Source organism: Balaenoptera ricei, chromosome 21 (assembly GCF_028023285.1).
Source record: "Balaenoptera ricei isolate mBalRic1 chromosome 21, mBalRic1.hap2, whole genome shotgun sequence".
NCBI lineage: Eukaryota > Metazoa > Chordata > Mammalia > Artiodactyla > Balaenopteridae > Balaenoptera > Balaenoptera ricei.
In genome coordinates, this window is record NC_082659.1 from 23,123,378 (window position 1) to 23,148,361 (window position 24,984).

A 24,984-nucleotide genomic window follows, 5' to 3' on the forward strand; every position below is an offset into this window, starting at 1 on the left:
TAAGGATAGTCCTTTATAGACTCACTTTAAAAAATAAACTTTTACTATATAAGGCAATTGAAGTATGGAAGTTTTGTTTTATGAGATATTTCATAAATTCTACAAATTTTCAAATGCCTTAGGTTCCTTCCTAAAGATGACTACATATGTTACTTTGGAAAAGCATACTCTTTGAGACTAAAATATCAATCATTATTCTACCTCATAGAACTTTATCTGGAAGAGGACTTAAATGGCAACTAGTCCAACCTCCCAGTGCGATGTTGGAAGCTTTACTCTGATAATGCTGACAGGTTGTCATCTGGCTCTGCTTGAATGCATATCCAGACCATATCTGGATTTAGCACCAAACTTAGGGTTTCACAATTTAAGGAGGGATATTGACCAGTCAGAGGGTGACCAGGAAGGTAGTCAAGAAATTATTCTGGAAGAAGCAGTTGAATCAATTGGAGGGATTTAGTTCAAGAAAAGACCAAATGACTGTTAGAGATACATAGAAAAATCCAGCACTGGGAAAGAAGCAGATAAATTTTCTTCTCCAGTTTCAATATTCTGTTATTCCTCCATGTCCTCTGATGCTTATTATTATTATATTATTTTATTTTATTTTTTGGCTGCATTGGGTCTTTGTTGCTGCTCCTGGGCTTCCTCTAGTTGTGGCGAGCAGGGACTACTCTTCGTTGCGGTGCGCGGGCTTCTCATTGCGGTGGCTACTCTTTGTTGCGGAGCACAGGCTCTAGGCGCTCAGCCTTCAGTAGTTGTGGCACACAGGCTTAGTTGCTCCGCGGCATGTGGGATCTTCCCAGACCAGGGCTTGAACCTGTGTCCCCTGCATTGGCAGGCGGATTCTTAACCACTGCGCCACCGGGGAAGTCCTGATGCTTATTATTTTAAATAACTTCTTTTGTTAAGAAGTCCTACATTTCTAGGGAACCCTCCTACACTGTTGGTGGAAATGTAAATTGGTGCAGCCACTATGGAGAACAGTATGAAGGTTTCTTAAAAAGCTAAAAATAGAGTTAACATATGATCCAGTAATCCCACACCTGGGCATATATCCAGAAAAGATGAAAACTCTAAGTTGAAAAGATACATACACCCTAATGTTCATAGCAGCACTATTTACAATAGCCAGGACATGGAAGCAGCCTAAGTGACCGTCAACAGATGAATGGATAAAGAAGATACATGCATACATACAGTGGAATATTACCCAGCCATAAAAATGGATGAAATAATGCTGTTGCAGCAACATGGATGGACCTAGAGTGAAGTAAGTGAAGTAAGACAGAGAAAGACAAATATCATGTGATACAAATTATATGTGGAATCTAAAATGAACTTATTTACAAAACAGAAATAGACTTACAGACATAGAAAACAAACTCATGGTTACCAAAGGGGAGAGGCAGGGGAGGTATAAATTAGGAATTTGGGATTAACAGTACTATATATAAAATAGATAAACAACAAGGACCTACTGTATAGCACAGGGAACTATATTCAATATCTTGTAATAACCTATAATGGAAAAGAATCTGAAAAAGGATATATATATATGAATCACCTTGCTGTATGCCTGAAATTAACACAACAATGTAAATCAACTATACTTCAATTTTTTTAAAAAAAAGAGAAAAAAAAAAAGAAGTCCTACCTTTCTGGGGCACTCATCCGATAGTATGGTCACACTGTCAGTATTGATAGGGTTTGATCTGAGTGCTGAGTTGAGTCAGAACTACCAAAGCAATCCCTTCCTACCAAGAGTAATTCTTCCTGCCTCTCAGCCATACTGATCCATTTCTGAACATACTGTCCAGAACCTGAGTGCCCAGCCAAAGGAAAGGAAGGCCGGCAGAATGAGAGTTCTGAAGTCAGACTTACCTGCATATGATCTCTGACTCTGCTGTTAACGCCCCTGTTTCTCAGTTTCCTCATTTGTTATATGGAGATAATAATAGTTTCTAGTTCTGGTAATAGTTGTGTAAAGTAAACAAGTTAATACATAGAAAGTACACAGTAGATTTTAGCTGTTATTTCAATAAAATACTTGGTAATTTCAAAATGTTTTTATATATTTTATTTCATTTTAGCCAGAAAATAACACTGTGAGGAAGCCAGTACTATTGTTACCCAACTCCCTCCCATTACAGAGATTGTGACTTCAAAACATTAATACGTTAAACACTGTTAGGTTGTAGGAGTAATATGTCTATTTATGAAACTAGTCCTGATATAATCTGCTGTGATGGGACCGTATCTCTTATTAGGTGTATTTAGCTCTAGGCACTGTGCTTTAGAGAACTGTTGCCCAAGAATCCCAGGACCAGAAAAAAAGACTCATAATGGGAAAGAAGTCATTATTATTAAAGGATCTAGTAAAGTGTATTCTGTAGAAGAGACAAGTTAAAGGAGATACAGTCTGGGGGGAAGGTGTGAATAAAGTATCTTTTTAAAATTTTATTTCTACTTTGGTTCATCAATTTTCATTCTCCAGATAGTTTCTCTTTTAAATTATTATTATAATAGCCCAAGAGTCGAGAAACTTCAAGGAGACTGTCTAATCTTTATTATGGTACTACTTAAAATACCTCTTCAAAAGACAAGCATCAGTGATGAGATATATTTATTTCCATGGACTCATGCCCATATTGATTCTCTAGCTTTTAATTTGCCTTGATTCTGATTTAAGTATCACTGTCTCAAAGAACTTCTTAGCTGTACCTCACAAGCAGATTAATCATGTCTCTGTGCCTAAAAGAAATTTAATAAGCTCTGATTATGCAGTTATTATATCTTCCTGGGAGTTTTGTATTAATGGCTGATACAGTATTTTATTTGTAGAAGGGGAACACTGATCTATCTTAACCAAATGATAAGTTTGAATGAGATGTGTTTTGTTAAGATAACCAGAGCAGAGCTGTAACATTTGTAAATGTCCATTTATAAGGTGATGGATAAATAATTACGATGCAGCTACATAATGGAAATACTATACAAAGAATAAGATAGACCTCTATGTGCTAATATTTTAAGAGAAGAAAAGCAAATTGCAGAAGACTATAATATCCATTTGTGTGACAAAAGCAGCAGCAAAAAGAACTCAAAAACAAACATACCTTCATATAACATAGAAAAATATCTCAGATGACACTTGTGTAACTATAAACAGTGCCTACCTTTGGGAAAGGGGCTTGTTGTGCTAGAGAGAGAAATAGACATTGTACTTTGTGTTATTTTATAGGGAATATATTATTTTTATAATTTAAAAGAGAATTATGTTGGGGTGGGAATGGTGAGTAAATGAAAGTAATTGATAATTGAAACCAGTTAGAACTGAGAAAATACATATATGGTACCTCATTTTTGAAACCAGATCTGAAAAGGCATGTTTTTATATGTCCCCAAAACTAGAAATAAGTATTGGAATTTTTAAGTGTACTGATTTTGTGTTTGTTTATATATATTGTATAAAAAGATGGCAGGAAGTTAAGAAAATTACAGATGATATCTAGGATGCACGAGTTCAGAGAGGTAGTATGTACATGCAAAACTGATGCTACATTGAACAATATTATCACTGAAAGTCGAATATCCAGACATAATGTCACCTGATGTAATACTATATGACGTACTATCTATGAATATTCTTGCCAATATAGTTTCAACTTCCAAGTTACATGAAATACAGAAGATACTGTCACAAGTTAAATAATCACACAAGGAAGGGAACAATTAACAAGGTTTCTTCAACAAGAGTTGAGAAACTTCACGGAGAGTTGTCAGTATTGTAGAAAAAGAAAGAAAGGAGGGAGAAAGACTGTCGTAGATTTGGGGAAACATAACGGCCCAATAACCAAATGTATTTTTCCTGACATCTGGCAAATGAACTTTTAAAAGTTTTGAGACAGATAGGAAATTTGAATACTGACATGGGCATTAGATGGTACCAAAGATTTACCACTATTTTATTAGATGTAATAATATCGGGTTTTTTAAAGAAATTGCCCATAATTTTTATAGGCACCTACAGAAGTATGTAGTGTCTTGAATTTGCTCCAGAATACTTCAGTGGGGAAAATAAAAGAGATAGCAGAAGCCAGTGTAACAAAGTCTTAATAATAAGTGATTGTTGTATCTGGGTGATGAGTACATGAACGTTCAGGTGAATGCGGAAAGATCTGAGCAGATGATAACGTTTTATGATTCTTCTCCTAATTTGGTAAAGTAGTAAGTCTTGCCTTATTCTGAATGCATGTGTGCCCTTGCAGGTGGGCACACACACACAGACACACACGCTACTTTCTGACTTGGGACAGCTCCGGAAACCAAGAAACTCATTCAGCATTAAGCCTGGCTAGAGTAGGGTGATCAACCATCCCAGTTTGCCTGGGATGCGCGGGTTTCCTGAGACTAAGAATGTCTCGGGCAAACCAGGATGAATTGTTTACCCTAATCTGAAAAATTCAGGAGGATTTGATCTAGGTCAAAGTGGAAATCTTAAAGAAAACCTCAGTGCACTACACATCATGAAGTTAGGCAGCTCTCTGATGACTTACATCCTGGCTTCTCAGTTGTGGTTTTGTTCTTTCCTAGGGAACGCTTCAAACATCACACAGGCCTGTGTTGAAATGTGGTGTAAATCTTTCATACAAATTCGAAGTCAAATTCACCAAGCTGGATTATTCATATCCCCCGTTCTCTTTAATTAACGTAAATCAAAAGCTAACCATAACTTTCATTTCTTTTTTACTAGTATGAGGCACTGTGTTAAGCCTTCTAACGTAAAATTAAGATATGCTCTTCATTCTCAATGAGCTCACAGTGGATTACAGGAGACAGACACATAAATATTTAACTATTTGATTTCATGGTAAGTGTTACAGTAAAAGATTGTGGCAAATAGTTTTAAGACCGTCTTTGGCAATCTTTTTAGTGACCACTTTTTGTTGCAAAAGTAGTGTCCAAAGACAGAATAAGAGGAAAGGAGATATTTATCTGGAGTACTGGTATTTTGGAATCTCATTTTAAAATCTTGTTTAAGGATTGCCCCAAATTTTGTACAGGCAGACCTCGTTTTACGCTTCGCTTTATTATACTTCTCAGACACTGTGTTTTTACAAATGGAAGATTTGTGGCAACTCTGCGTTGAGCAAGTTTATTGGTGCCATTTTTCCAACAGCATTTGCTCACTTCGTGTCTTTGTGTCACATTTTGGTGATTCTCACAATATTTCAAACTTTTTCATTATTATATTTGTTATGGTGATCTGTGATCAGTGGTCTTTGATGTTACTACTACAACTTGCTGAAGGCTCAGATGATGGTTAGCATTTTAATAATGTATTTTTAAACTAAGATATGTACTTTTTTTAGACATAACACTATTACACACTTAACAGACTACAGCATAGTGTAAATATAACTTTTGTATGCACTGGGAAACCAAAAAATTTGTGACTCGCTTTATTGCGATATTCACTTTATTGCAGTGGTCTGGAACAAAACCCACAATATCTCTGAGATATGCCTTACTTTATAAAAATAGAACAATAATAATAGTCTTAAGAAATTAAGAATTTTTATAATATTTTATGTTTCTTAGATGAGAAGTGCTGTAAAGATTGGGATATTCTGTCTCTGTGTTAACTTCAAAAGCTTTCTCAGTACTAACAAACTGAGGAACCTTTCCCCAGTACCCAGCAGTCATTTGTGAGATAGCCATGTGTGTTTTGTGTTAAATGCTAAAATTCCCTTAGGATTGAATATGTAATAATACATTTAAATCTTGAGACGTAATTTTCATGATTTCTTTGCTCAGTAGGAAAAAAATATTTAGAAATTAAATTTTGATATTCTAGGCACATAATAATATATAGGTCTTCCAAAGGTGATGGCTACATTGTGTATCTATAGGATTTTCTTGCTTTGATATTTAATCCTTAGGAATACTTTGTCTTCCATTGTTTGGATTTGTTAAGGAGTCGTGTGAAATTAAATTTAAGTGGGAAAATATTTTGTTACTGGTAGGCCTTTAGTTTTTTTAGCAAATTAATAATTGTGGCAGTTGAGCTGTTTGGAGTGAACCAGAGTGAACGATGAGGTCAGAAAGTTGGAGGTAGTAATGAGAGATTGTCTGTGGCCTTCTAGATCATTATAAAGACTTCAGCTTTACTTAGAGTGAGATGAAGAGCCATTGGAAGATTTTGAGCTGAGGACGGGAACCTCTAACATTTTAACAGGATCACTCTGCTACTATGTTTTGTAGGCTCTCAGAGGATTATGCTGGAAGCAAGGAGGCTGTTACAACCAATCAGCTGAGGGAGGATGGTGCTTAGACCAGGATAGTGATAGTAGATGTGGTGAGAAGTGATGGGATTCTGGAGAGACTTTGGAGATAAAGCCAACAGAAATAGTCTGATGCAGTGAGCATAGTGTGTGAGAGAAAGATGACAGTCAAGAAAGACTATCAAATTTTTTGACCTGAGTAACTAAAAGGATGGAGTTGCCATTAACAGCAATAGAAAATTCTGCAGAGTAGCTTTTGGAGGGAATACTAAGAGCTCAGTTTTGGACATGATAAGCATGCAGTGTCTCCTGTATATCCATAAGGTGATGTCAAGTAGGATGTTAGATTGTGAGAGTTTGGAGTTCAGCAAAGAAGACTGAACTGGAGATAGAATTGAGGAGTTGTCAACGTATAAATGTTGTTTAGAGCCCCAAGACTGCATGAGATCACCAAAAGAGTGAGTGTAGATAATGAGGAAAAGAGGTCTAAGGACACAGTCCTGGAGTTCTCCAATGTCAAGAAAGTAAGGAGCAACCAGAAAAGAAGTGTGGGTACCTAGGTGTCCTAGATACCAAGGGGAAAAACATTTCAAGAAGGAAGAAGTGCTCAGCTATGTCAGATGATGCTGATAGGTAAAGTAAGATGAGGACTGATAAATGACCATTAAGAAATAACTTCTGGGCTTCCCTGGTGGCGCAGTGGTTGAGAGTCTGCCTGCCAGTGCAGGGGACACGGGTTCGAGCCCTGGTCTGGGAGGATCCCACATGCCGCGGAGCGACTGGGCCCGTGAGCCACAACTACTGAGCCTGCGCGTCTGGAGCCTGTGCTCCGCAACAAGAGAGGCCGCGATAGTGAGAGGCCCGCGCACCGCGATGAAGAGTGGCTCCCGCTTGCCACAACTGGAGAAAGCCCTCGCACAGAAACGAAGACCCAACACAGCCAAAAATAAATAAATAATTCTTTAAAAAAAAAAGAAATAACTTCTAAGTGTGTAAGATACTTAACAAGGTGATAATAAGTAATAACCACCATTTGTTGAGCTTTTTCTATGTGATACTGTATTAGGTGCTTTATATAGTTATCTATAATGCATGAAATAGCCTTATATGGTAGGAATTATAATTCTCATTTTACAGATATTAGAAGCCAAGGCTCAGAGACATTAAGAAATTAGTCCAAAGCCATATACCTTGTAAATTTTCCAGAGGAGGAATGCAAACCCAAGGCTTAAAAGCCTCTACTCACTTCCTTATATTGTGCTGCCTGCACTTCTGTTAAAGTTGCATCCACAGTTTTATAACAGGGTTGTCAGTTGTTCCTATTTTAACTATGCATATATGTGTAGGAGAAGTTAATGCATTATTGTATGCTGCAAATCTATATCATAAAAAGCAAAGATAAATGTATATATATATATATATATAAGTTTATTGTTTCCTATGGCCTGATTCCAAGAAGAAAACTTTGAATTATGAGATTTATTTAAGTAAGGATTCTTTTTTCTGTAAACAGTTTACAATATGAAAATATTAGTAATAACATTTCTCTTACAGCAGAATAATATTAAGGTAGGTTTTTTGATAGAGTTTTTACATTTGTAGTTGTTTCATACTTTATCACTCTACATGTTTTTTATTTTATTTTTTTTTCGCTCTACATGTTTGACTTTTAAAGTATTCCCAACAAAAAAATCTGTTTTAAGAATAAATGTGAGGTGTGCAAACTGGCAGTGATTGCTGTCCTGTGCACAGTGATGCCTTAAATGTTTGATTCTTGTGTTTGCTAGTTTACAGCCAACACAAAATTATCAAGTAACATGTGTGAGTATTTTACAAACGGACCTGCTTTTCTTTTTTTTCCAAACCAAAATTACACTCTGTTAATTATCCTAGCATTTAGAAAATTACTCTTATCATTGCTGTGCCATTTGGTAGTTGAGGTATAAAGTTGGCACTATGTGCTAACCATTCATTAGATCACATGATTTTAATTGCTTTGCATCAGAAGATAGCATTTAGTATATAATGTTTAGTGGTAAATTTTTTTCTAGAGGAAAAACTCCTGGACTCTTAGTAGTGTAAGCTTGTTCAAATCATCGTTTGTTCTCAATTTGTACTTTTTCTTTTTGCTTTATACCATTTCCTCAAACTTATTGCAGGCATGTCACAGCTTTTTATGTGCCTTCCAGTGACACTGTTTAGTTTGCACGGTTAGCATACACATCGGAATGACTCCTCAGAAAGTTTCACCCTGCTTGTTCTGTACTCACTCTCCCTGTGAGTTCATCCGCTCCCATAGCTCAACTACCTCTACTTAGATGCTGCTACCATTTTACTAACTGACACCGTCATTATCTCCCTCCTAGATTAGTCCTGCAGGCTTCTATTCAGGTCTGCCTGCCATCAGATTTGCCCTCCCTCTCCAGTTTATTCTCTATTGAGTAACCAGAGTGATCTTTCCAAAACTCCATTCTTAGTCCCATTACCGCTAGGGTATCGTATAGGCACTCAAACACAATAAACCCAGACCTCACATTCTCTCCCTTTGGGTTCCCTTCCCTTCCCTTCCCTTCCCTTCCCTTCCCTTCCCTTCTCTTCTTCCCTCTCTCCCTCCCTCCCTTCTTCCTTCTTTTCCTTCCTCTATCACTGACATTTCCAAACTGGAAACTGCTATATTCCTTACTACTTATTATCAATTATCAGATTCTAGCAATTCTCCTTCTTAATAGTTTTTGACACTCACTCCTCAACTCCATTTTTTAGCAACTGCTCTATTTCAGGCCTTCTATCACTTTCTACCGTTTCAATTACAGAGCCTTCTAATTTATTTGAGTTATATGAGTTTTAAAATTATACAGGTTAAAAATTATATTACCATTTTCAAAGCATTATAGATAATTTTTAGTCTCATAATGATTTTTTAAAATCCAGAAACTAGATATAATTTTTTGTTTTGGCCTTCTGTATAAACAGTTAGTGTGTGTGTGTATAGGTATTCATTTATTTAGGGACTTAGTTTATTTTCAAGAATAAGAAATAAATACTATTATTGACCCAACTATATACAAATAAAATTTTGTAAGAATACTTAATATGAAAAAAGAAAATCTTTTTGTGCATCAGCAATGAAATTGTCACCTTTTCCTTATAATATTAAATGTCAGCTATGTCCTATGAGAGCTTACTGACACATTGACCATTCATCCAAAGCAGTTACTATCTCTTGAGGAAACTTCCCAACTGCAGTATAAAGTCAAATTCAGCCCTGAAAGTGGGCCAAGAAGGAGTGACAGGAACTAGATTTACCCTCCTTCCTGAAACAATTAAAAAAAAAAAAACTGGATAAAATATATGAAACTGGTTTTCAGAAGTTGAACATCAGGCAGTACATAGTAGTGCTTCTTGAGTGATAGGAATCAAATAAGGTGAGTTCTGTGATTGCTCCAGGTTGTTGCCTAGAAAGAATTTCCAGGCCTTGATGCAGGGAGGGAAAATCCAGGAGGCACCCAGTGGTTTCCCTGACTCGAGAAGATGGAATTAGAAGATTGAGGAGACCAAGGTGGCAAGAGTTAGCAGGGTGGAGGACCAGGGAAGGGAGAGCTGCACAGAGAAGAGAGCTCCAGAGAGCTGCAAAGGATCCCCTTACTATCTTCAGCTGAGTACTGATTAATACAGGTATGAGAAAACTACCTGAGGCTGATAAAAGAACCACCCAAAAGGATTAGAGGTAACAATCCTAGCAACTCACAGAGACTTTAATCATTTCTGTTGCCACCAGCCAGAAAGGACAAACCTCATAATTCACTAGATATCATAGAGTACTCAAAAGGGTAATGCTTCAGTAGAAGGGGAAAATTAGTCCTAGACCAAAGGCTGCTCTGGTCCTGCTTACAAAGCTTAAAAGCAAGCTTTGAAAACAGCCTAACATCTGTACAATTGGAGTCCCCAAAGGAGACAATAGTAAGAGAGAGGGCAGAAAAAATGTTTGAAGAAATAATAGCTGAAAGTTTTCCAAATTTGATGAAAACTGTAAATAGTAGATCGAAGAAGCTCAGCCAGCCCCAAGCACACACATACACCAAAAAAAAGAAGGAAAAAAAAAAAAACTGTACCAAGGTACATCACAAGTCAAATTTCTTAAAGTCTGTGATAAAGAGAAATTATGAATGTATCCCGAAGAAAAATCACATGTACATAGGAATAAAGATACCATGTAGGCAGATTTCTAGTCTGAAACAATGCAAGCCAGAAGATAGTGAAACAACATCTTCAAAATGTTAAAGGATGGGGAAAATAAGTCCTGAAAATAATTGGGTAGTCCCTAGAAGTATCATTTACAGTAACATTTGACAGGTGTCTGAAGGCAGAAACTTGGATGGGCTTGTTGTTTGATGATTCAGAAATTTTAATCATCTGTTTTTATATGGCATTTTACATTTTAAAGGTGATTATATGTGGGAGAAAACTTTTCATGCACTTTTGAAATAGCTAGGATGGGTGGTTTTATCTCCATTTTACATGTGAGGAAGCTGAGCTATGTAGGTAATATGACTTTCACAGTTCCACAAGATCCAGGACTGTGATGATGTTTCCTGACTTCCTATTCAGGACTCTTTTCCAAACTACCTGATCTCATTATTAGCTGTGTATTGCTCAAAAATAGTTCCTAAACTTAGAGACTGTCAGAACATATAAAATGTATGGAGTGCCTTGAAAGCAGTAATAGATAACACAGTATTAAGTAATTCTTTTGTATCAAAATATGTGAAGAAAATAAATTGAAAATCTTATTAAATCCCAAGGCCCAGAATAGAAGACATGAGACATGGTAGTATATTAAAGTATACTAGACCCTGTGTGAAAAGCCGTTACAGTATTTAAACTTTAAATAAATGAGCAGAGGTGGGAAAATTGCTATGGTTGCAGAGAAACTTTTAATTAAAGTAATGTTATTTCTGATTTTTTTTTAAAAGGTGTGGAGAAGTTTGATTATTTTAATTATCATATTATATGTGAGCAGAACACCTTTTAATAACTTGGTTCAAATTAAAATGTGGCAGTAATTAGTTGGGAAGAAACTTTATTTTCCTCCTGTATTTATACTGCATATGCAGTACATAAAATAGAAGAATTAAATACTATCTTGGCATATTTCATCGTATCCAAGGTAGGAAATTAGTTCTGACCTATTGCTAGCAGCCTAATGGAATGAATACGGTCCATTGTCTTTTTTGTTTCCACTAGAATTTCTTCCAATATTCTTCAGAGATGCTTTTCAGCTTTTCCTATTAAAGAGAAATTTTGAGAGCTAGCTCTTTATGATAGAATTGGGATTGAAAAGTTAGAATTTGAAAGGTGGACAGGATGCAAGTAAGGTAAAGAAGAATGTTTCCAATTATGAGGAATATGAGCCCTGACATGTCTTCCCAGAACAGTAGGAATGGTCCATGATGGAAAGAGATTAAGAAATAATGTGGAATAGGTAGGGTAGGGCTTGATAACTGAAGGCCTTGAAAAACCAGTAGGAGAAGTAGGTGAATGGCACTGAAGTTAGAATTTACTCCTGAGATGAGTGAATTGTCTCTCATCCAGCTAGGAAATATGAATTTTTGGCACTTCACCTCAGTATTTTCTGTGTATGTTAACACTCATTGTCTTTAAATAAATAAATACAGATTAGATGCCAAAGCAAGAATTATTTACCTGAAGAGGGGGATACGTTTTTCTTTCTCTTTTCTATCTAGTCAACTCCTTTACATCTAGCAGCGGGCTACAACCGAGTTCGGATCGTTCAGCTGCTTCTCCAGCATGGTGCTGACGTGCATGCAAAAGACAAAGGGTATGTGTATCAGCGTATTTCCTGTAATGGTTTCATTCATGGATATTTACGCTTTGTTTTCAACATCTGATACACAAAAGTTTCTGAGCACTAGACAAAGTCTTATATCCCATTGCCTTACAGCTTGTATAGCATTTTAAAAATGTTCACAGTGATTTGACTTCATTTTCACGTTCCTACTAATTAAGGGTTCTTCTCATAACAATTTCCTAAATTAGTTTAATTTTATTGTATTCTATTATTTGAAGTTAAAATTTGTTTCTCTCAATTGCAATTACTATTTTTCAACTCTTAAGTTACACTTCAGAAAGACAGATAAATAAAAAATTCTGATAATCCAGTAACATAACTATCCTATTTATCAGGTATGAAAGGACCATCTCTTACTAATAAACTAAAATCATAAGTATACGTAAGTATACAATATTCTAATTTTTTCCTGATGAAATCTTGGCCATCTAAACTGAGAAAACCTAAAAGGTCCTTATGAAGGTTGATATGGGAGAGAGGTGTCTGGGAACCAAGAAAGCAGTATGTCATTTATTTTATGAATAGGTGCATTTTGGAAACCTTTGTACCACTTTCCTAGCTAATCTCCAGGGACACGTGAATTGGGTCTGCTAGCCTATGTGATGGGCTAACATTTCTCATTATGCCACTTTAATATCTAAAAGATAATTGACCTGACTGTCCAGATGAAGTAGTGTTCCTGTTACACTGATGAGCAGCATAAAGAAAAGAAGCCCTGGAGCAGGCTTTCGTTCACTTTGCCCCTCTCCATGTCAGGAAACATAGACAAGAAGAAAGAGCTCAGTACTTGAGACAGTTCTCAGAAGAGGAGTCCATCATTTCAAATCTGCTCTTTTTGGTGCTGTTTCTCTCTTGCCTGCGCCGGGTTCTGTGCCACGTGTGAGTGGTGTTCCCATAGTATAGGGGCACAAATGCCTGATGCTCTTGTAAATCGCTTTTCCCTCGTGCATGTCTGAAAGCAGATGGTGTACAGTAGGTGAGTCCTCAAGATAAGTACACCACAAAAAAGAGGGTCTTTGACTCATGCAGAATGATACTCGGATATGCAAGTTGTAGTAGTTTGGATATTGAATTCTTGTGCTGGAAATTACCATGAAAGTGAAATAAAATGGTAGGAATATTTCAATTCACTATCAGTTAATATGTATTTTCTATAAATACTTACTATTTAAAGCATGCAATTTTCAATTAGTACATGCACTTCTTCCTTTTACCGAAATGCTTTTCTAATTGGTGCTTTTATCATTATATTTAATGACATACATAAAACAAGATAAATACAAAAGGTTGAGCATTAGTTAGCTTTTTATTCTCTTATTAAATCCTTTAAAATATTTTAAACATAATTGTACTAGGATTTATTAGATTTTGTTTCTTAGCACTTCTTGGATAAATGACTCTAAGTTCTTTGAAATTTTAGTATTTTAATTGGCCTTTTTCCATTTAGTGGACTTGTTCCTCTTCATAATGCATGTTCATATGGACATTACGAAGTCACAGAACTGCTACTAAAGGTAAGAGAAGTTAAAAATATTGAATATTATTTGCTTTTTTTTTTTAACTCATCATGAGTTTTCATGGGGGTTTTTTGCCAAGATTTTTAAGATAATAAAATTGGTTTCTTTTAATGTTCACCATTGCCTTAAAATTTTTTAATTATTCAACTTATTTTAAACTTTTTTAAAAGCTGAAATTAAAGAAATTAAAACAATTGTTGACATTTCAGAGTTATAACTGAAATTTACAGTCAAATAAACGAGTTTTATTTGCTCCAGTGAAATGATTACTGACCTATAACTTTTTTTTTTCTCAATTCAGCATGGAGCTTGTGTTAATGCTATGGATCTCTGGCAGTTTACCCCACTCCATGAGGCTGCTTCCAAGAATCGTGTAGAGGTCTGCTCTTTGTTACTTAGTCATGGTGCCGATCCCACTTTAGTCAACTGCCATGGCAAAAGTGCCGTGGATATGGCTCCAACTCCTGAGCTCCGGGAAAGATTGACTTGTATGTATTTATATCCTAAAGTCAGCATCTCTAGTTGTAAATTGTAATATCTTTCTTTTTTTTAATATTAATTAATTTATTTATTTGGTTGCGTCAGGTCTTAGTTGCGGCTCGACCAGGGGTTGAACCCGGGCCCCCTGCATTGGGAGTACGGGGTCTTAACCACTGTTCCACCAGGGAAGTCCCTAGAATATCTTATTTTTGTTATTAGGGCTGTTGTTTTGTCTAACTTAGATAATAGACTTCTATTCTTACATGTTCACTAGTTTATTATCCTCTTTTCTTATCATTACTTTTCTTTTTGAATTCTACAGGAATCTCATATACATATATTTATTTTGTGTTTATTCAAGCCTAATTCTAATTCATGTGTTAAGTAAGGCTCCTGTTTTTTTTTTTAAGACAAAAGAGGATGAGTCCATCAATAACCATCTATTGAATACCTACTATCTGCCAGGAACTTGAAATATAGCAGTGTACAAACTAGAAAAAAATCTCTAAGCTCACAGAGGTTATATTCTTGTGCTATTGGTAGTAATAGATGATATCTAACATTATGGAGTACTCACTATTTCCCAAGCCCTGCAAGTTGCACATTCATGTTTTTATTTATGTGTGTTATAGCCCAAGTGCAATCACTTGCCCAAATTTAAATAAGATAATTTTTATGATTTGGTGGAAGTAATCTTCTCAGATACTGATACATATTACCTATGTTTACATATGCATGTTTTTAAATAAACTTTTTGTTTTAGAATAGTTTTAGATTTACATAAAACTTAACAAAAATAGTACAGAGAGTTCTTGTATACCCTATACCCAGTTTCCCCTATAAATATCTTATATTAATATGGTACATTTGTCAAAATAATGAACCAATACTGATACATTATTAATTAAAGGCTGTACTCTATTCAGATTTCCTTGGTTTTTTACTGCAAGTCCTTTTTCTGTTCCAGGATCCCATTCAGGATACCACATTACATTTAGTTGTCATATCGAATACTGAGATATATTTAATTCTATACGTGGGCATTACAGGTTTAAATTAAAGTAGGCGTTACCTAATTTTTAATTTGTCCCATGGTTGATACTCTCTTACATCTAGGATTCTAAGAATCAGATAACTAGATTTAAACACCTGAGAAAACCTTTAAATGATAATTTAAGAAAAAGGCATGGTCAAAATGAAAACATCATTTAAGTTTAAACAGATTGTAAATTAGTTTATGTTAAAACAGGAAGAGTTCCTTGCAGTTTTGATCTTGTTTAAATGGAAATTTAAACCTATTTTGGTACCGGAACAGATGACATCTACTAGATTACAGGCCAGCACAAACCAGATTATAACTGGGCAGATGTCTTGGCAATGAATCCTTGTAGAAGTGCATTTATTCTCTCTCCCACTCATGTGACTCTTGCCATATGTTATCTTGCATTATATAGTTCATTTTTCTATGTGATGTTCTGTCTCCCCAGTGAAGTTTAAATTCTTAGAAAGACCTTTGGTTTTATTATTCTGTCTTCTTGGCACCTACACAATGCCTTGTTACCTAATAAAAATGAGTTGATGGTAATTGTGCTTGGGTCTGTATCTGCCTACCCCCAACTTAGCACAGTGCATTGTGCATGCTGTGTGCCCAGCAGGTTTATTGAATTGAATTTAACTTAACTCAAAATTTATTTTTTACATCTTTTTCTAATTTCTTTCTTTTAGTTTTATACCCTGGCCTCAGCTTTATCCCCATGTCACCATTTGACTTCTTTTTTCCTTTGAGTCATTTTGTAAATTATGAGTACTGTTATGGGTTTTTACGTTGTATTTCACTGGTCTACCTGATTCCACTGTAAACATTAAGATTTAACCTAAATTTGTATAGTTTTGTAAAGGAAGAAGTTCCCTGAGTAGAGTACTTTGCAACCTTCTCAGTATCTCCTTTATTTTATTAAATAAGATTCTACCAAGGAATTACCTGAAGGAGAGGATTTAACAAAGCTGGAACTTTTCTCACCAGTTTTCATCCTCATGCTCACTGCTTTATACTAGGCAACCACAACAACAGAATTCTTTTTAAAAAAATTATACAGGAAACAAAAACAATATTTTGATCATACCCATGTTTACAGCATTTTCATTACACACATTTTTTTGCTCTTTCTTGCTTACTCTTTTATTTGTTTTCATGAAGCCAATTGAACACCATAGTGTGGGTTCTGCACACACTGGAGCTGAAAATACTAAAAGTAGCTTTTATTCTTGTTTCAAAATGCATTTAGAAAGAGAGACTTTTAAGACATTTTACAAATATTAAGTTTTCAGGGTAATTGGGATTTCTGAAGTTTTCTGAAGTTTCAAAAGCCTGTACTTTGAAGAATTTAGCAGTGATAAAGTACCACTAAACAAGAGGTTATATAAAAATGTTTTCTCCCCAAACCTGCCATGACTTAGTTTGTAAATATTCAGCATTCATGCAGCAAATACTTATTGGCTACCTACTGTATGCCAAGCACTGTGCTAGGTGATGGGACTACCGTAGCAGATAAGACAGTGTGATAAGCCCTGTGATATACAGCTAAAGGCAAGTACAAAGGACTTCATAAGAAGGAATCCTAATGGGGAACAACAGGAAGGCTTATCCAAGTATCTGAACTGAGACCTTGAGTGACGAGTAGTAGTTAATAAGACGCAAGTATGTGCACGCATGTGTCTCTGTGTGTGTCTCTCTTTTTAAAATTTCCTTCCTTTTAATTAATTGATTAATTTATTTATTCATGTATTTAGGCTGCATCAGGTCTTAGTTGCGGCACGCAGGATCTTTCATTGCGGCGGGTGGGCTCTTTGTTGCGGCGTGCAGGCTTCTCTCCAGTTGTGGCACGTGGGCTCCAGAGCATGTGGGCTCTGTAGTTGTGGTGTGCGGGCTTAGTTGCCCCACAGCATGTGGGATCTTAGTTCCCCGACCAGGGATCGAACCCACATCCTCTGCATTGGAAGGTGGAGTCTTAACCACTGGACCACCAGGGAAGTCCCTCTTCCTATCTTTTGAAGAAGAGGAGAAAGTGACATGGGACCCTCAAAGGAAAGGGAAAAAGGAAAAGAGAAAGAATTCAGCCAAGTGACTCAGCTTATATATAGATCTGCCTTTTTGTTTAAGAGTTATAAAGTATTCCAGTGTATAAGTGTTCACAAATTATTTAACTGGTTTCTATTTGGTGAACGTTTAGGTTGCTTGTTTTAAAACTTTGCTGGAGTGAGTATCTTTATGAACTCTGAGTAGAAAATAGTCTTATTTCAAAATTTTTCATTAACCTACACCCTCATCCTTCGCACCTTTATCATCATATTGTCATGTTGTTGCTGTTGCTAAAATAGAGGAATGTGTAAAATTAATAATTTTTCACGTATGGACACCAAGGGGGGAAAACCACGGTGGGGTGGGGATGGTGGTGTGCTGAATTGGGTGATTGGGATTGACATGTATACACTGATGTGTATAAAATTGATGACTGATTAAAAAAAAATTAATAATTTTTCTACTTTATTTATAATCATGCTAACGAGTTTTATAGATTTTAAATATTTATACGTCAACCATTATTTCATTAACAGATGAATTTAAAGGTCATTCTTTACTACAAGCAGCCAGAGAAGCAGACCTAGCGAAAGTTAAAAAAACACTTGCTTTGGAAATCATTAATTTCAAACAACCACAGTCTCATGAAACTGCACTGGTAAGATCTTATTGTTAACCCATTCCTTGCGTCTGTAATAGTAGTGTAAATGCAAAATACGATTTTCATTTCAGAAACATTAAGGTAACTTTAGTATCTGAAGTGCCAGGAATTTGCATTTTAATATTGGTTGCGTTGATTTTTAAATTTGGTTAGGGAGATAATTGCTTTCCTGGATGAGAGAATAGACATTTGCTCAACCTTAATCTGAAAATTATTTTTACTTTTGTCTTTACCCAACCATATTATAACAAATGTACTTTTGTGGCCAGTGCTCTCATGAAATACAAGATGTGATTTTTCTCTATAGAATCTTCTTTTTCTTGTGGTTGCTAGATAAGTACTGTATTTGCTTTCTATCAACGATTAAATTATTTTCAAAGGTACTTGCATCATCCTTCTGAGCAATTGTAGTCAAAGAATTGTTACATTCATTATAGAAAAATGGTAAGGTTAGGAATTTTTTTGTTCCAGACTGTACAAATTGTTTTTAAAACTATTCATGTTTTTTCTTCTAATGTACTTTCAGAAAGATTGTTCTGTGTTCCTTGTCATTGACCACATTAAGTTTCAGGTATAGGGCTGGTTGGATTACACCTGAATTCAGAATTTAAGCATAAGTGACGCTTCTATCACAGTCCTCTAAATCTGCTTCAGTTAACATTCTTTATATGTGGCACAAAAGGGCCAAACTGTAGGCAGTACCTGCTAAAAACAACATTATAAGAGTTACCAAACCAAAATAGGCCAACTGTATGTATGCTCAGAATATGGCTCTCATGCTGGGGTTTAGATGCATTCAAGCTACACAGCATTTCTGCCAGGAGACACTCAAAGCCACAGAATGAACCTGACCTGCTTTTTTAGAGTGTTCATTCTATTCATTAGTACGTAGTTTTCTTACTTTTTCAGTTTTAATACAAACATGAATATAAAATGAAGTTGAATACAAAAGTTGTATAAATAGAGGATAAAACATAAAATTTCTGAGAATACTTCTCCCTCTAAGCTCCTTCAAGTCTGTTACCTTCTTACCTGTCCCTGGGCGTATGGACTTATTCTCCTGTAGTGCTAGGAGTACCTCTGGGAAAGAGCTTGAGAAATATTGATCTATGTGGCTGACAGCCCACTGAAGGATTGAGTAATTCAGTTATAGATTTCTGTAGCTTTGGAGAGGCAGTATTCTGATACCTTCAAGTAAATATATACTGGATAATTACTTACTGGCTAAAGGGAAAGAAACGAAGTCTCTTACTGCTCAACTGAGAGCATAATTTCACCTTGGTTTAAAGGCTTATGTTTTATACTCCCACTGTATTTAGGAGGAATTTTGATAATCTCCATAATGTTAAAATATATGTTTTGAGATAACAGTGTTTTAAATAGTCAGCAGGTGCTATTCAATTCAGAAATCTATTTTTACATAGAAGTTTATTTTATTAACTTGGTTTTCTTTACTTTACAGCACTGTGCTGTGGCCTCCCTGCATCCCAAACGCAAACAAGTGACAGAACTGTTACTTAGAAAAGGAGCAAATGTTAATGAAAAAAATAAAGAGTAAGTGCAGTTGCAGAAGGAGTTGCTCAGTTCTTAAAGGGCAAGTGTGGTACAAGTTAGGAGATTACCTTTTCCTTTCCTCCTCTCCATAGTTTCATGACGCCCCTGCACGTTGCAGCAGAAAGGGCCCACAATGATGTCATGGAAGTTCTACATAAACATGGAGCAAAGGTAAGGCTCATGCCTGAGATAAGGTGCCAACCTTGGCATTGAGTAGCTAGCTGCACTTAAGACTATTCCTCTTCTCTCTGATTCTCCGGAAGAAATTAATCTTATAAAGGACTGTTAGCATGTATTTGAATTCATAGATTCTCCTTTAAAGCTGGTTTAAATCTTGTTACTAATAGAGATAATTACCTGTGTTTTATATTGTACTTTACTATCATTCTTCTATAAAGCAATAAATGTGGCTATGGTCTTATCATTTGAAATACATTTCAGCTTTACATTGTTTTACCTTAATACTGGAATTGATATATTTTGGTAGTCAACATCAATTATGGTTTATCAGAAAGTAATTTATGAAAATGATAGGTAAAATATTGCTACCTATTTTAAAGAACATTTGTTCCTTCAAACTGGTAATGATAATAATTCTCTCAAATAACCTTAATATAAAGAAATAAAATTTTAATAACCATTTTTATTGGCATTGTCTGAGTGACATTATCTGCAACTCCATGACTCCATAAATTGCTTGAGGAAAGTTTGCTTGAAGGAAGCAAACTGGTTGTTTTTCGGAGGTACTTGAACTTGCAGATTTTTAAATCCTCAAGAGTGAATACTTTAAAGCAGGAGTCCCCAAAGTAGGGTGCAGACACTCTATGGAACATACAAGATGAGCCATTGGGCGTAGGAAAAAAATATTAGAATTTTGATTTATTAAAATAGTAATTTATTTACGAATGAAGAAGTTAAGATCTACAGTAAGTCCCCTACGTACAAACAAGTTCTGTTCCGAGAGCATGTTCATAAGTCTAATTTGTTCTTAAGTCCAACAAAGTTAGCCTAGGTACCCAACTAACACAATCGGCTGTATAGTGCTGTACTGTAATAGGTTTATAATCCTTTTCACACAAGTAACACATAAAAAACAAACATAAAAAATAAAGAAAACATTTGTAATCTTACAGTACAGTACCTTGAAAAGTACAGTAGTACAGTACAACCGCTGGTGCTTCTTAGGTAGTACCAGCTACATCACCACTGCTTTTTATGCTTGCTTCCAGACATCCTGGGCTTGAGATAATGATACTGTACTACTGTACTCTATACAGTACTTTAAAGTATACAAAAGCACAACCACTTGTAGAGGATGTATGCATGTAACAATGTATGCCAGACATGTGAACTAACTTACATGATTGGACATGGGAACGCACGTTCGCATCTTTGGAAGTTCGCAACTTGAAGGTTTATATGTAGGGGACTTACAGTACTAATATTTCATACATAGACTGATGCTGGCACTCTCATTATGTCCATGTGTCAGCCTCTCTGAGTCATGTCAGAGCCCAAGGTGTTTCGTGAGGAAGAACACGAGTTGTGTGTGGGGGGATTGACCGTGATACACTCACTCGTCTGCTCACTTTCAGCACTTTGTGACACATTGCACTTTACATGAGTAGATTTATGGATATTATCCTAAATGGTAGAATCTTGATAAATACCGTTGTTGAAAATCAGAGGGAATGACCATGACAGTCTTATAGCATAAAAAGTTTATCTGGCTATTTCATGAATCAGGATTTTCAGGTTGACATACTTAGTTGTTGTCCCTTTTTTTTTTTTTTTATGAAAATAAGGGAATTCAAAATTTGCTGATAGTTCTATGGTGACAAATGACTATTACTTGTATGTAGGTACATTTTTTTTTAAAGAGAAACATAATCAGAACCTTAAAGGTGAAAGTTATATATTTTAGAGTGAATGAGAAAGTAACTTCTCTTTAAAAGGAACTTTAACAAATGAAGAGGACATTTTGAAAATAGATTTTTAGAAAATATCCACTGTTTTGTGATTTTGTTGCCGAAAACTGATGTATATTTATCACCCATCTGTCATATCTATATAATTTAAAAACTGGGCAACAGGATTTTCTAACCTGTTTTAAAGCTTTTGGTTTTTTTTAAAATTTGTGTTCAGGTAGTTTTTGAACCTATTAAAAATATTTTAATGCAACACCTCATAATAAGTTTGCAAGAATCAAGAAAAATGTAATTTTACTAGCAGAATTCAGTTAAAGCCTTAGCATAATTAGTAAATTACATTAAAAAATAAGCATTGTGATTTAGAAGGCTTTGCTAACAATGCACTTTTTCCAGTGGCACTACATATCTATGTGAAATCTTTTTAGCTAATCTAGCCAATGGGACCAACTATTGAAAATGAACTTAGAATCAGACCCTCAAATCTACAACATAATTTTTATAAGATTTTTTAAAGTTTTTTTTAATTGAGCCAAATGATATTTTGTATGACTAATAATTTAAAATTTTTTTTAATTTTTAATTGTTTCATCTCTTTCCCATCCTTTGTAATTTTTTTTTGTATAAATTTTATATATGTTTATTATGTATTAGTTTAGCCCTGCTTGGTTATAATTTACAAATGTACATAAATGTATATTGAGATGGTTCTTAAAACATTGTTTTACTCCTAAGATGCATGATCCAAAAAAATTTGTATATCCTTGCTTTAAAAGGACGGTTGATGTTTTTAATTAAACAGTCAGGATGAGCTGGAATGAAAGGAACAGAGTTCTACAGATTTATTACCTATTTTCAGGGTACAACTACTGCACTATTACATAAATAATGTCTTGTTGTTCTATCAAGCAAAATAATAAGCTAAGTAGGCTTTCTGCTACACTTAAGAGCATAGTATGTTTATCATTTACCGATTTTTAAAAATATCTTATGGCATTTATAATGTTCTTGAACAACCATGAATAATGCCCTTCATTTTGGGAAAGTATCTATTTGTTGTCTCCCATGAGTCATTTTATTTCCTGAAGGTTCAATGAGAAATAACATTATTTTATATAACCTATCCTAGTCAGCATTACTCTAGGTCTGTGGTTCTAAATCTTTTTTCTGCCCTTCATGTTCACAGTACATTCTCATCAATAAGGTCGCAATTCATCAGTGGGGCATGTATAATTTTAACTGCCCTGCCAGTGATGTAGAATGCCTTTTAGACTAGTATATCTTCCCTAGTCCTTCCACTTCAGTTCAACAAAATTGAGAACTTCTGCGACTAGGCACTTTAAATGGGAAAAAAAAATCATATTTAATCAGGGTTAGGAACAAATAGATACAAATTTCCATCCTAGCATTCACTCATTTCCCGGTCCCAAGGCAGACTGCTATCCCTCAGGGCTAGTTTATCTGGTGACTAATGCATAAGTAAAAGCTCCCTATGAAGACCCAACTTAGCTACTGTTGGGCCCTAATGTTTGCTTGCCTAGTGTTCCTTCTGGGGAACTTGTGGTTTCAATTTGATTTTTGAAGGACTCATTGTTTCCATTTGATTCTAAAAGCACCTTCTGAACAAGCAGCCCCACTCCTGAGTTAGGATTCAGCCCTCTTACGCTGCTTCTTCCATTCTGCTGTCTTCCCCTCCTCATGATGAACCTAGTTCTCAAGCTAAGACTACTAAATCAGAAAAGGCAGAGAATTTGGTAGGGAGATCTAATGCCATTAACTAACTTGTCTTACTTAGACAGATAGAACTTAGTAATATTTATATAAGCCAAAGCATTCTTTTGTGTAAAACTTGGTAATAAATACAAAGTTCAGGTTCACTCTGCAAGTTAAGCATATTGTGTATGTAACATAGACAGATATAGTTTTCAGTTTAGAATCTTCCACTTTCTAGTTTTATGACCGTGGACTTAATTTCTCTGAACCTCAGTTGACTCATTGGTGATATGTGGGTATTAATACCTCCCCCACAAGGGTGGTTTTTTGTTCGTTTGTTTTGTTTTTTTGGTAAAAATTAAATGAGCTTATATATATATGTATGTTGTATAGTACGTGGCATACAAAACAATACTTTGATTACTAGTAAGTATGAGCATTGTATTTTTTTCTGTATTTGTCTTTTCAAACTTATATACTATATATTTCCCTTAATTATCTAAATTTTATTTAAGACATGTATATAATTCCTTTATAATTTGTTTTGATCCACTAGCTCAACATTGAGTTGTAAAATGATAAAGATTGTGTGCTGGATACTGTGGGAAATAGTTTGGAAGTTAAAGCAGTTACCAAACTTGAAGCTAATCCTGAACCAATTTAGTGGCATCAGCAATGAAAAAGGAAGAGAAAGACGAAAGCCATTTGGAAAGACTAATTGGGTGCTGGAATAGACTTAGAAAATGGTGGTACTTGGAAATGAATTGGGTGCTGGAATAAACTTAGAAAATGGTGGTACAATTAAGGAAGTAAGAAAGCTAGAAAGAAATACTGGTGTCCTATGTCTTGGTAATGATTTTGTACTTGGAGTTAATATGATAGAGGGACATTAAATAAAACTAGTGGTTGGAAATATAGCACTAGAGTATGAAAGAGAGTTTAGGATTAGAAAGATCTATTGGGAAGCCATTGACATAGTGATCATACGTTGTGGGAATGAGGAAGGTTCCTGGTAGAGAATATGGAAAGATGAGTTGAGAGTGAAGGAATAACCTTTGAGGATTACTCATGTTTGTGGAGCAGTAGTGGGAAGAGGAAACTGAAAGGCTTATCATGGTGTCTACTGAGTGCAACGGAGTGTGAAGAAGGAACAGGTGATTAGTGCTGCAGAGAGAAACCAAGGTAGACGATCCATTTAATTTGGCAATTTTCACATAAGGGCCTTGGTGGCTTTTGAAGGAAGTGTTCCAAAGATATAGAGGTAGAAAGTTGTATTAGTTAGGGTCTTGGCAATAAATAGCACACTCAAAGTGGGTAATTTGAGGAAAGTTTAATAAAGGAATTATATACAAAGGTGTGGGCAAGGTTCAGGAAATCAACAAGGGGTGAGGTAGTACCAGCAGCAAGTGGGAGCTATCATCAGCCTGGGCCTGAAGGGGCAAGAACAGGGCAGCTATATAGAGCAGGCCACCTGACAGCATCTGTAGCCTTTGGTAAAGGCTATATCTAATCCATTCTCCTCAGTCTTCTCCTTCCCACCAGTACCCTTGTCATTACTTCCCGCTGGCCACATACAGCGAAAAGTTAAAGACCAAAAGAGCCCATTGATGTGATCCATACACGTGATTTTCCCAGGACACAGAGCAGGGTGGAGGGTGGATGTGGGTCCAGGGAGGCAAGCAGGCAATATTTAGCAAAAGGGCAGAAAACAAATGACTCTTAAGGAAAGGATGGTTATAAGAAAATGGGGTTATTAACCAACTTTTTTGAGAAATCCACTTTTATAGGAGCAAACTTCTGTATCTTAAAAAATTAATAATTATCTCTACCAACCCCCTGCTTCACAAGATTACTGTAAAGCCTAAATGGGAAAGACATGAAGATTTTATCCTTTTT

At 35.5% G+C, this 24,984-nt stretch overlaps 1 protein-coding gene across 1 annotated transcript in view; it reads left to right on the forward strand.

Annotated features, from left to right (window-relative positions):
- The window catches only part of TNKS (tankyrase), a 181,763-nt gene that overhangs the window by 93,549 nt on the left and 63,230 nt on the right, over positions 1 to 24,984 (forward strand). Inside the window, exons 6-11 of the mRNA XM_059909207.1 lie at positions 12,032 to 12,126; positions 13,604 to 13,670; positions 13,975 to 14,161; positions 17,769 to 17,890; positions 19,356 to 19,447; positions 19,540 to 19,618. Of these exons, the coding sequence (XP_059765190.1) occupies positions 12,032 to 12,126; positions 13,604 to 13,670; positions 13,975 to 14,161; positions 17,769 to 17,890; positions 19,356 to 19,447; positions 19,540 to 19,618 (642 nt within the window). The remainder of the gene's footprint in view (positions 1 to 12,031; positions 12,127 to 13,603; positions 13,671 to 13,974; positions 14,162 to 17,768; positions 17,891 to 19,355; positions 19,448 to 19,539; positions 19,619 to 24,984) is intronic.